This window comes from Ranitomeya variabilis, chromosome 5 (assembly GCF_051348905.1).
Source record: "Ranitomeya variabilis isolate aRanVar5 chromosome 5, aRanVar5.hap1, whole genome shotgun sequence".
NCBI classification, from domain to species: Eukaryota; Metazoa; Chordata; class Amphibia; order Anura; family Dendrobatidae; genus Ranitomeya; species Ranitomeya variabilis.
In genome coordinates, this window is record NC_135236.1 from 643548227 (window position 1) to 643561857 (window position 13631).

The 13631-nt window shown below is 41.6% G+C and overlaps 1 protein-coding gene across 3 annotated transcripts in view; it reads right to left on the reverse strand.

The window, feature by feature from the left end:
* TBC1D9B (TBC1 domain family member 9B) overlaps positions 1–13631 on the reverse strand; it is a 49529-nt gene that overhangs the window by 22080 nt on the left and 13818 nt on the right. For all 3 annotated transcript variants that reach the window (XM_077266306.1, XM_077266305.1, XM_077266304.1), the window contains exons 4-15: positions 12566–12794; positions 10408–10666; positions 10111–10318; positions 7362–7592; positions 5906–6049; positions 5058–5208; positions 4284–4498; positions 4039–4156; positions 2869–3154; positions 2636–2765; positions 2070–2168; positions 1629–1697 (exon numbers count right to left, since the gene is read on the reverse strand). In XM_077266306.1, the coding sequence (XP_077122421.1) occupies positions 1629–1697; positions 2070–2168; positions 2636–2765; positions 2869–3154; positions 4039–4156; positions 4284–4498; positions 5058–5208; positions 5906–6049; positions 7362–7592; positions 10111–10318; positions 10408–10666; positions 12566–12794 (2139 nt within the window). The remainder of the gene's footprint in view (positions 1–1628; positions 1698–2069; positions 2169–2635; positions 2766–2868; positions 3155–4038; positions 4157–4283; positions 4499–5057; positions 5209–5905; positions 6050–7361; positions 7593–10110; positions 10319–10407; positions 10667–12565; positions 12795–13631) is intronic.

Genomic DNA, 13631 nt, shown 5'->3' on the forward strand with positions numbered 1-13631 from the left:
CGTTTTCTAGTACACGTCATGGTAAAACCAATGATGTCGTTCAAAAGTACAACTCATCCCGCACAAAATAAGCCCTCACATGGCCAAATTGACGGAAAAATAAAAAAGTTATGGCTCTGGGAAGGTGGGGAGCGAAAAACGAAAAAACGGAAAAAGCTCCGGGGGTGAAGGGGTTAACACACGTCGGCATTGAGCCGCGTTATTCCACCAGACACCCGTGACGTGACGGCGGGTCACCGATGGGCTGCTAAGATGGCATAAAGTCTGCTGTCAACCTCCGTGCTTGTCATTACGGAGCACCTTTGAAATCTAGCCTGTGGCCAGTCAGAATAAAAAGTACATTTGGTGTGCCCTCTAAACAACTCACACAGCCATTAGTGTCTAACCCGCTGGCAACAGAAAAGTGTACACCCCTAAGTGTAAATGGCCAAATTGTGCCCAATTAGGAATTTTACTTCCGCGATGCCATGTGACTCATTAGTATTACAAGGTCTCAGGTGTGATTGGGGAGCAGGGGGTGTAAAATTTGGTGTTATCGCTCTCACACTCTCTTATACTAGTCACTGGAAATTCAATATGGCGCCTCATGGAAAAGAACTCTGAGGATCTGGTAAGATTGTTGCTCTACATAAAGATGGCCGAGGCTATAAGAAGATTGCCAACACACTGACACTGAGCGGCAGCACTGTGGCCAAGATCATAAGCTCGGGGGTCCTCCGAGTATTTGTTAGCGTTCGGAGATTTAGTTTTCATCACCTCAGCTGAATGATTTACAGCTACTAGCCAGCCTGAGTACATGTGGGGGTTGCCTGGTTGCTAGGGAATCCCCACATGTAATCAAGCTGTCTAGTAGCCGCAAATCATTCAGCTGTGGCAAGGAAAACTAAATCTCCGAGCAGTCATAAATACTCGGGAGACCACCCGAGCGTGCTCAGGAAAACCCGAGCAAGGAGTATACTCGCTCATCACTAGTCTGCACAGCTGTTGTCACAGGAAAGTTTCTTCTAAAGATGATGCATAAGAAAACCAGCAAACAGTTTGCTAAGACAAGTAGACTAATGACATGAATTGCTGAAACCATGACCGTGGTCTGATGGGACCAAGATTAAATTATTTGGTTCAGATGGTATCAAGCGTGTGTGTCAGCAATGAGGTGAGGAGTACAAAGACAAGTGTGTCCTGCCTACAGTCAATCATGGTGGTGGAAGGGTCATGGTTTGAGGCTGCATGACTGCTGCCGGCTGTGGGGAGCTACAGTTCATTGAGGGAACCATGAATGCCAACATGTACTGCGATATATAGAACCAGAGCATGTGATCGCCAGGTGTAGGCAAGGAGCAGGGGCTGCTGGGTCCTAAGAAACAGGCCAAGAAGCTGAAATTCTCCTGTAGCTGGGGCTAATATGTCAGCCCCAGTTACAAGGGAAATCAGAAAAAAATTAAAATGTTTTGATAGGTTAAAATGCCCCAAATCCTGTCCACCCACATACACATTAGAGAATCAGCGATTATGGCTGCCACTAGTCTAATGTGTATGGGAAAGGGGGGGCTTTAGAGTAATTATATTGCTATTGTGTAGCCAGATAACAGTGAGTGGACCAGAAATCATATAACACAAAATATACTAACCTTGAACAGAACATACATATCTTCAAGTTCTTCCATAGAAAAGCCAAGGTCAGTGGAAATGGCTCTCACCTAGCAGACAAGTATGAGAAGAATTACATGTGCATATGTCTTATTTGTTGTACATTTAAGTGTAGGTTATTATTTCAGTAGCCACTGAGAATAAAAATATTGTGCCATAAAAACCCTTTTCTAAACGCAAAGGGAAATAAACTAGCAAAACCACGGAGCTTATGGAAGCTGTGAGCGGTCACATTTTCCACTTGCACTCATTCAAATGAACAAGCAACCATGTAGTAATGTGATCTGTGAATCCTCCAAAGTGTAGGTTTCTTTTTGCAGCCAACTACCCACTGTCGCCAAGACAGGAGACTCCTGAGCAGGACACTTCAGGTTATTACATCCATATCAAAGTATCTAGTGAAGTACAATTCTATTTCTTACCACACTTCTCTTTGCAGAATCCTCTAAGGACTGGATCACCTTCAGTCTTTGCTTAAATCGCATCTGCTCAATGTCATCTGCTCTCAGGCTGCTAAATTTCTGGAAGCACAAAATAGGTCAAAATAAGCAAATTCCAGATGAATAAGAGGTGAAAGGAGTTGCCCAGTGAACATAAATTATCACCTATCCAATGGATGGGCGACAACTTGTTGATCGTTGGGTGTCTGATCGCAGGGACTTGAACAGAATGATAAAAAGGGGCACTTTAATCCTGATTAAAAAGGAGCAGAAGTGCGCTTATCAACCGTAGCTTCATTCATTCCCTATGAGGCTGCCGAGCGCTGCACTCGTTTTTTTCCGATAGCCCCATAGAGAATGAATTAAGTGGTGATCAGGTGTCTGACATGCAGCTTCATTTTCCAAAAGGAATAAAAGTGTCCCATCGAGGATAAAAAAAAAAAAAAAAAATCACAGTGGTCAGACCCCTACTGATCAGAAAGTTAGCATTGATGGATAGATCATTTCCCTTGACAAACCCTTTAATGGTCATCCTTAATAGCAATTACCTCATACGATGCCTTGATGAGGTCAAATATCTCAACCTCAACAGGAGGTTCATCCCCAATAGTGAGAAGGGCATGCAGGTGAGGGATTGGAGGTGACACGCTCTGCTTGTTCACCACATTGTCAAGATACCTATTAAAGAAAAATAATCACCAAGTTATATAAAAAATGTTATTACTTCCCCATCAATCCCCAAAATGTTAGAAACGACCTAAACTCATGTGACAATGATTACCTCCCAAGTAAAGTCATGGCTTCCCCTTCATCGTTGGAGTTTAAAAGGCTTTCCATGTTGGCTTCAAGCACAGCCAGGGACAATTGTAGAATCAGTTTGATCCCTTCATAAAAGAAGCAGTCGACCACTACGACCGCACTCTCGAACGGCATGACGCTAAGATACAAGGTGAGGAACCAAGACAGAGAAATGGTGGAGATCACTCCCAGCTCCTGCATCTTCTCAGACAGCAGTGGTAGGAACTCGCGTGTCAATTCCTCAAATACGCCCTGGTCCACTAATGCTCCTGAAAATCCGAACATGGAGTATGGGTCACAACATGGACAATAAATTGTAAACGTCATGCTAAACTCTTAAATGGAAGTGGTTGGAAGTAGAATGGAAATCAAAAGACTCTTCTTCTCATGAGGTCATGATGATAGACCAAAATTTGCATCATGACTAGTACAAACATGATCTGTAAAATAATCTAAACAGGGTCTATATAGTGTAATAATACTAACAGCTGACCGTAGAGGGGGTAAGACACAAATGATTCAACATAAAATATAGTGAGTCAAAGGAAGATAGTAAACCTGGTCTAATATGCAGAAAAGCAAAGCCTCAAAGTATATATAATAGGTACTGGTATAGACTATAACACAGAAATACCCATGACATACATGCTATTCCTTCCAAGATGGTGCCAATCCCGACGAGTGTTTCGCCGAGCCTTTGTCAGAGGGTGGCGTCATTTCTACAGAAGCCTCCTCTTAAACTGCATTAAGCCAACAGGAAGCTCGGATGTAATTTTAACCTTCAATAAAAGAAACGCCTGGACAGAGAGGCATATGCGTCCCTTCACAGCTATCTCCAAAGCGCGTCACATGATTGATGGCACCATTTTTTTTTTGCATTATTATCCACCTACAGATTATATTTATTCATCGATTACATACTTTTAATGATTTTTATATTGCCATTTTATTGACTTTCTTGCTATCTAAGCATATAGAACATTTATAGAACAGCAAGCACAGGCCGATATAAGACGGCCCAGGGTGGGCTGACAGCAATGATGCAAAGGATGTGATTATTTACTACTGGATAACAATACATAATATATGCAGGTTCCCTCACGGATCTTACAGTTTATTATTTCAATAGACACAGCTATTGTTACGCCCTTACCGACAACCCGGGTGTTGTAATAATCTGGAAGCATCCGCTCACACAAAGACACCAGCAGCCAAAATGCCTCTTCCTCATTGCAGTACAGAAGTAGGACAGAAGTCACTATATTCATCGCCTGCAGAAGGAAATGACTATTAGTTAGCTGCAGGCTTCCCGAATACATGATCACACATTGTACCCTATGGTACAGAGAAATTAATGTCTGCGCCTCCATCACACCAAGGCTGGCATTGCAGTCCTACCTGGCAGTACCCAATATTAGGGTTGCGAAAGGCATATGCGGTCAGCACGCGGCGTAGCGCAGCTATTCCTAGCTCATTCTGGAATGCAGGGTGCTCGGGCATAGAACGATGGAGGTCACGTTCTATCTCATCTGTTGCAAGGTTACATTTTCCAGTGGATTTCTCTACTAGGTCGGCATAATAACCAGGGTGCGTGGTCATCTCATTTAAGGCACCTATGCATACAGAGCAGGGCAGGAAAAAAAAAAAAAGAAAAAAAAAAAGGTCACAGCGGCTGCAAACAAACACGCCTCATTGGTTTTTCCAGAAGTGTTGTCAGACTGTTTCTCAGATCTACACAGGTAAATGTGTCTGCCCCTAGAGAAGCCGTTATCGTTATCAATAGTATCTGGTTAAGCGGTTCTGCTGACACACTCCTTGGTCTGCACAAAGAGGTGTCAATTAAATGCATGTATTTGGGGCTAAAATACAATTCGGTTTAGTTCAGAATTTTGCACTGTTTTGCTTATGCGGGCACTTTATTTTCCTGCATATTCGACTTTGATGTGAGTATACATCAGCTGAGAAAAAGACAGATAGAAGAGATACAGACTCTCCGTCAGAACGTCCTATTCAGCTGACGGATTCTCAGATAACTCATTCTGCAGCTAACAGAAAGCAAAATTATTAACAGTGCAAAATCGTTAATTAAGTCCAATTGCAAATATTATTTTTATTTTTGCTACAATAAGATGCATTTAAGTAAAAAGAATAAACACAAGGTTTATGGCTGACCTGAGAACAAGAGCCAGAGCTCTCCTCGCAGGTTCTCGGGGATGCCTTTCAGCACCAGTTCACGGGTCTTAGAGGTCCGATACATGCACATCCCACGACCATACTCAAAGAAGTGAATGTTCCAGGACTCTTCCTTCATTTTCTCTTTAGCCTGCAAAAAATAAAAAATATACTTAGTTTGTCTTAATAACAAAATATAAAAGCAAAATGCAAAGATTTCTGTACTATCTCTGTATTTTATATTACAATTTCTGCTATTGCTGCAATTAGGGCTCATCTGAAACAGTGGCAGAACTATTATCATGGCTTGGTCATGTATGCACGCTGTTCCTCTATTCCATGTCTCTGTCAGTATGTCAATGTTTGTGTAAGGCTGCATTCACACATCCATGTGACCCATCTGTGTGCTGCCAGTTCTGCTCTCAGCCAGTACACGTACACATAGAATTTCACTGATCCATACACACATCCATTTCAAAAGAGGATCTGCAAGACTTAGAGGATATATGATATTCTCAAACATTTTGTGGATCAGACTCTGCCATTAAAGTCTATGAGGGCTGGTATAAAACAGATGAAACACAAAAGACATACTGTGTGCTTCAAGTTTCCATCCGAGTGTCATATGTTATTAAACTAACCTACTACTAGAAGTCAATGGATATACAAACTGCAATGAAAAAAAAAAAATTTGAGGACACAATTAGTCTGAGTTGGAGAAAAAGAAACCAAAAAATTATAATATAATAATAATGTGTATGCATATAAAATATATATACACACACACACGTGAAACTGTAAAGAAAGTAGGTCCTTTATAGCTCAATAACAGAGCAAGTATCTGTTACCCATTTTGAACCCAGTTCTTCAGTGACTTCTCTAGGGAAGAGTTTCAGGAGGCCATGACAGGCTGTAGGAGCGTCTGTACTATTAGTCTTCTGAGGATTTCCAGGTCCATCATCAGTTGGGCTACTGGGAACAAGCTTTGGCACCTAACAGAAAAAACATGTTCATAATTAACCCCTTAGTGAAAGAGCCAATTTTGTCCTTAATGACTAAGCCAATTTTTACAATTCTGACCACTGTCACTTTATGAGGTTATAGCTCTAAAACGATTCAACGTATCCCACTGATTCTGAGACTGTTGTCTTGTGACATATTGTATTTCATGTTAGTGGTAAATTATCTTCAATATGACTTGCATTTATTTATGAAAAAAAAAACGGAAATTTGGCAAAAATGTTGAAAATTTTCCAATTTTCAAACTTTTAATATTTGTGAAGATTGTTCCAGCTCCTTTCCGATTAAAAATCCTTTATTGATCCATATCCTGTTGCTACGTCTGGGTCAGGACGGGTTCACATGCTCCTGTGGTCTGTTGGTGAGCTGACTGGGCCCTTGGCCCCCGCAGTTTTCTATTGATATTTTAATATTTGTGCCCATTTCCCACATGTCTACTTTACATCAGAACAATTTTGTAAATAATTTTTTTTGTTGGGACGTTATAAGGGTTAAAAGGTGACCAGCGATTTCTAATTTTTCCAACAAAATTTACAAAACCATTTTTTTAGGGACCACCTCACATTTAAAGTTAGTTTTGGGGGGGTTCATATGACAGAAAATACCCAAAAGTGACAATGATAAAAACTGCACCCCTCAAGGTGCTCCAAACCACATTCAAGAAGTTTATTAACCTTTCAGTTGCTTCACGAGGACTGAAGCAATGTTGAAGGAAAAAATTAACATTTTACTTTTTTCACAAAAAATTTACTTTAGACTCAAACTTTATTTTCAAAAGGGTAACAAGAGAAAATGGACCACAAAATTTGTTGTGCAATTTCTCATGAGTACACCGATACCTGGTATGTGGGGAAAAGCCACTGGGCGCATGGCAGGTCTCAGAAGGGAGGGATGAATAACCATGAATAACGGTGATCATGAGACTGGGGACGGTAAAAACCGACCCGAATCATGTTCTCCGGAGATTTTCTTACGCTGGGGGGCGCTATAACCTTATTTCTCAGCTGAGGAATAAGTACCCCTAACTGCCGCTATTAAAAGGCGCATCAGTGGTCATTAAGGGGTTAAAAGAGAATTGTTGATTCATATACTTTGATAGATGTCTGGTCGAGCACCATCTCTGATATGTAGACCACCAATTATAGGACAAATCGCTGGTTTTATAGCACTATAGTAGCTCATTTATGTACATTTGATCCTTCCCATGTTCCTTGTTCTCCTCATTGCAGAATAACATTGTGCGCTTTAGTTTTAAATAGTAATAAGCAGCAGAGATTTCTGCACCTCATATGCGCCATTCCCGCTGCTTCCTTTCCGCATGGCAGTCCATTGCTCCCCACCACTGTCTCCTCCAGCCCTTTGTAGTGATGTCTTCTGCAGGAAATCTGAGATGCGCTGAACCAGAAAGTTCCTGTCTTTAAGGTTGGCGAACAGAAAAGTCATTTTCCCTTTAGTACTGATGGACAACGGCCTGGGAAGCACGCTGGAACTATCAGCCTTCTCCACTATGGTAACCTGTGGTTCAGACAAACAGCTCATTAGAAGCACTACTTTTGAGATGGTGGTACTTTCATTACAACTGGATCTTTATAAAAAAAAATAAATATATATACTACCTGTCATAGACAATATTACGATCCATAACACACTCCAGTGAAGGGGCTTTCACCTCTTCTTCTCGAGCACAAAATTTCAAGGAGAAAGAGCTTACACCCCTTGAAGTAGAATTACAGTTTAACATATGGGAAGTGAGGAAATTATGTATGTCTGAGAAGTGACAAAACTAATTAAGATTCCCTACACAGTACAAGACAGGAAAGATCTTTTTCCGAAGTGCAGATAAAGGAACATGCGTTTACGCATCCATGGAGAAGTGGAGAAGTCTCTTTTGTCCCCAGGAAGCACATCCTGAGTTGAGAAGAAACCTTACATCTGCAGCCAGGTAGTTCACTGCCTGTGGGAAGTTATGAATATTGGGGTTTGTATAGATCCAATATTGATGGAACATACATTTTCAACTTCAGGACTAATTGAGAAAGAATATGCCTATAAAGCACCAAATCAATATTGGCTACATTGCCGACAACAGCCATGCCATGCTTCCTATCTATGAAAAGGTAAAAAAAAAAAAATTTGGCAGCGTAATCGAACTCCTCCAATGGTTATACTGTGAATGTTGGAATATCATAATTATTGAAAACTAAAGCCCCATCCATCCCATGAAGGAGGGGTATGTGAGTGCGTGTAACTCAGGTGCTGATAAAAGGACAAGGGGAATTATGATCTGTGTTCCAGCAGAGAGCTACATATCAGTGTATGAATGATTCCCATCCACTGGACATTTCCAATTGAAGTGCTCTGTTTTGCTAAGGTAAGCCATTTCTGTGACCAACGTAGTAAGTTTCTTTGTTTCTCCTTTTATTTTATGTATTTGTTTTTGCTGTATTGTATGTCCCCTTCGAAAATATTATGTATATTCTTTATAAATACTGTCCATCTTTCTGGATTAAATATAAAATGTAATAGTTCTGTTCCTTTTGTTCTGTAAACCACACTACTGAAAGCCATACGCTACCAGAAACCAGGAGTCCAGTCGGCCTGCAAAAAAACGGCCAGTGTTGGTATCGAGTAGTTCTTGGGTTACTGTGCAGTTAGCAGTGACCGTACCGGGGGGTGTGTGTGTGTGTGTGTGTGTGTGTGTGTGTGTGTGTGTGTGTGTGTGTGTGTGTGTGTGTGTGTGTGTGTGTGTGTGTGTATATATATATATTCTAGGAGTTGGAATTGGAAGTGTATATGCCATATGCTCATTGTTAGTTTCCCAATAACCGGCTTTAGTGGAAACAGTAATTGCGTAGTTTTCCTAACGATAAGGGGCAGTAGAGGGCTGTTCGTGACAAAAAGATAACAGCGTGGTGTTTTTAGTGCGATCACCTTGACTGCGATCTTTGACAAATTTGTGGCAGCAGTGGGATCTGTGTGATCTCTCTGGTGTCATCTTTGACACTACCGTTTTATGTATACAGCTTCTATGAAGATCTATGTGCAACAGGTTGATGCAGTTGCAGCTCCATGGTTACAAGCTGAAAGCAAAACTGTTGTTTGGTCTGACCCTGCAGGCATGCATCATTCACAAACATCAAGTTATCAATCCCCAAAGAAACAGCAATATGATCATGGGGTGCCAAACAGCAATATTTGCAGCTCGACTCCTTCATGACTGCCTTCTACTACAGCGTTCAGAACATTAAAATCGCAGTCAACATTATTCTGCTGGAAAATCCTTCACACGTATTAACATATGGGCATAATCCACAGAGATGTCATAATGCTAGGATAATGCACAAGCCGTATCACAGCATAAAAACAATGCACACAGTAATGTCTGAGTACAGGAATTGTTAACGCTGCAAAGCAAAAATGGAAGAATCATGCAAATAGCGACATCACATTAGCAGCAGAACGCAGATAGTGAGGTCTTAGTACAGGGACAACTTTGGCAGTGATTTCAGAAGAGAAAAAAAATGTACACACAGTAATATCATAGCACAGGAAAAATGTACAGAATGATAACACAATACTGCAATCATGTGTATGGTAATATCACAGCGCAGATGAGGACAGCACAATTCTTGCCTTGGTCCCTCAGTGAACAGCATTTGATTTTACTCCAAAGTCATCACTAATGATGAAGTAGGTTTCCCTCTATGTTGCACCCCACAGTCTGCTACCCTGTTATCTATATGCCCATTCTAAAGAGTAATTACAGCTCACATTGACATTTCAGTGGCTGTAAGAGACAATGACACACAAGTTAGGGGACAAAAAGCATCATCAGTGAGCTCTGAACTTCCAGGTCCACAAGCAGGCATAACACAGAATGTTATTAGCAACAGAGAAATTGGCCAACAGCACAGTGCGACGTCTCGCGAGACTAGCAGGTGGTTCTTTCAGTTATACAGAGGTGTAGGTTAGCTGTCGACCAAACACTACATCTAAAACCAACCCCTCAAGGATCCCATACCCTCGTGCTCACCTCTCGGAGCGGTATTATTAGATGACAAGCCTCCTCTTCCTTACTGGCAAAGCAGATGTAGTTATTGGAAACAAACATTTGACCAGGAATATGCATCTTGGCAAATGGTGTCCACAGTGTGCAGTCAGTGTGTCCATCCAGCCTCTCGTCCTTAGGAAGGCGAAACGTGGCACGATACTGCTCATTCTTTGCTCTAGCATCAAGGTCTCTAAAAAGATAAGGGGGTTACATGCAAGAAATGTGTAAAAAAAAAGCATACGTACAAAGAGGTAATTTCTATATACAGAAAACACACACCTCTTTAGAGCAGAGATGTTTTTGAGAGGACGTGTAGGTTTCGGCAGGTTCCGATCCTCCAGGAAGCCCTCGTTGTCCAGAAGCTGTCTCATAGCGATGTTGGCGAGCTGTTCCATCAGCTTGAAAGTCTCGCCGATGTTGAGGAACATGGAGAAAAAATATTCATTGTCCCGGGTGCTGACCTTGATGCATTCGGGGAACAGAAGAGTTGCGTTCTTCTCGAGCTGAGTCACGTCAAGCCACTGGATGATCAAAGTCACTACAAAGAGTAAAGGATGCGGAAAAGAACAAATTACTAGAACTTCCTAGCCTTTAATAACTAAGGTTATTGGGACAGAGGTCTGCTAGCTGCCATCTTCCTCACGTAACCTGCTCTTTGGGCCATCTGAACTATTGTCTTTGATGTTTTTTTTCAATGTATGCAAAATCTGCAGAAACGGTCGAGCAGAATCTGAGGGCACAGCAGAGACCTTAAAGATTTGCAAGATTAGAAACACATGGCTGCTTTATTCTAGAAGAAACGCCACCCTTGTCTAATGACTGTCTGGTACTGAAGTTTACCTTCAGTGAAGTAATGAGTATAACCTAATAAGCTCTTCCCCACTTGTGAAGTACATGTATGTCACACGCTGGGTGCAGGTGTATGGAGCAGGCTCAGGAGCTGAGGACGCACCATACCTGGTAGATGCCAGCTGAAATCTGCATGATCCAACTGCTGCTTTTAACCCCTTAAATGCTGCTTTAGATGAACAGTCCTGGTTGCTACTGGGTTCCTGCTGGAGGTCACCATGGCTGCAATGTCAACATTTTTCTGAAGCCCAGAGGCAGGAGTCTAATAAGAGACAGTGATTTTGCCTATATACTGCACTACAGCTGTATTGCATTTATAGAAAAGGTTCGAGACCCCTGTGGCGCCTAAAAAAATAACCAAACTTTTTAAAATATAACTAAAAATGTAAAAATTCACTTATTTGGTATTGCTTGGTCCATAAAAGTCAAATCTAGCAAAATGTAAAAGTATTTAATCTGTTCAACAAATGTAGAAAAAAAGGGCCAGAATTGAAGCTTTTCAGTTGATGCACCTCTACTAATAGATAAATAAAAAAAAAATAAAGATATAAACATTGTATGCACCCTACAACGATATCAATAAATATGACAGCTTGCCACATGAAACACAAGCCCTCATAAGGCTGCACGGATATAAAAATACAAAATGTTACAGATCTCAAAAACTGGTGACAAATCAGAATATAATTTTTGTCAGATTTGTTTTTACCATTAAAATAATGAAAACTGTATGAGTTTGGTATTGCGGTGATCAATCTGGCCTGGAGAATCATTATGCCATGTGATGTTTGCTGCACCAAGAAAAACAGTGAAAACAAAACCCGAAACATGTTCACATGCAGCGGTTTTCTTTCTGCAGCAAAAAAATCTCTCTCGGCAGTAAAAACGTTGCGTTCTAAACACTTGTTTTTTCAGCTTTTTTGCAGGGATTTTTGGGTGCGGATTTCATGTGTGCTCTGCCTACAGTACACACAGTTTAATAAAGTTACTTGTATTCACCATAAACACTTAAAAAATGCCGCTGCATTGTATTGACCAAGAGCTGCTTATCAGTGGTGGGTCGTGGTTGGACTAGGAGGCACGAGATCCCAAGTCCTCAGTAATTTTCTGCTGATAGCAAGCTATGTTTTTGTTTCAATAAAATCAGTGTATTAGCAGCTCTTGGTCAATATACATTGTACTCAGAAAGCTTGGAATTAGTGGTGTGGGAAGGGTTACACAGGGCTCAGCACTATCAGCTCTGCAGCCGAGGAAACTGGGTCTCTGTCCCTACTTCATGGCGCTCTCAGATTTCATAGCAAAAAGCTTTTGATAAATTCTCTTTAAACTTATTTTTCTATTTTTCATCACATTGTATGGTAAAATGAATGGTGTCATTCAAAACTACAATTCATCCTACAAAAAACAAGCCCACATATGGCAGCTGATGAAAAAAAAAATAAGACTAAAAAAGGATGTGCAAAAATGAAAAATGGCTGTAACCTCACGGGGTTGAAAGGAGGCCATGAATGTGATATGTACAGACCCTCAGAGAATGAGGAACTCAGTAAGTTAGCCGAAACTGTATGACAAGTGATGGACATCTCACCTTCTTTCCCCAACAGAAACGAATAGAAGCAGAGATGATTGACAGTCAGGTAGAGCCATCCTTGCCTGGGGACCCGTCCCTTCCAGTAGCTGCAGGAGTAATAATTCACCAGCTTCTCCACCTCGGGCATCCCAAACTGCTTCCGCATTTTCAGCTCGGCTTCTTTGAACTTCCCGGGGTCCTCCTCATCCTTGGGCAGAAGGCTTTTATTCTCCTCAGCAATGATGCCCTGTCATATAAAATAAAAAAACAACATTAAAGCCTGAACAGTTACCACCAGAGTTGGTGTGAATCATTTCACAAGACCCCGTCCAGCAGCCACAGCCGTAATCTGCAGCTGCTGCATGGGAGACCTGTGAACCATCTGGAACGGCGCCAGCACCAGAGGGGAGTACAGGCTGATATTATTATACAAGGGGAAAATACAGTGACTGAGAAGGGGTGGTCTGAGTAGTGGACTACCCCTTTAAATGCTCCGGTCAGCAATTGACAGTGGAATTTAAAGGGAATCTGTCAGCAGGTTTTTGCTATGAAGTCTTAGGACAGCAATAAGGATGGGGTTAAAAACACAGAATTCAGAGATGTGTCACTTATCAGGCTGTGTGCGGTTTACTTACAGTGAAGGTTTTATCACAAGGAAATTATCATTACTGAGACTATCCTCTAGTCCAACACCGCCCCTCCTGTGATAGCAGATAACGGTCAATAGACAATGTACATACAGAGCCTGATGTGGGCAGGGGCAGCTTTCAGAGCTCTGCGACATGCTAAATCTAAAGACTCTGATTGCGTCACAACTGCTGCACCCAGTAAACTAGGTAATACATTGTTGGATTCAATATCTGTTTCCCTATATATTATAATGCGCTCAGATGAGGTAGCAAAAACCTACTGACTAATGATGAGTGAACGTGCTGGAATAAGGTGTTATCCGGGTGCTAACTGTGTGCTCGAAAACTATGTTCAGTCCCCGAGGCTGCAAATCTCACGCTTGTTCGACAGCCGCAACACATGCAGGGATTGTCTAACAGGCTGCGAGACATGCAGCTGCGGAGACTCAAACATA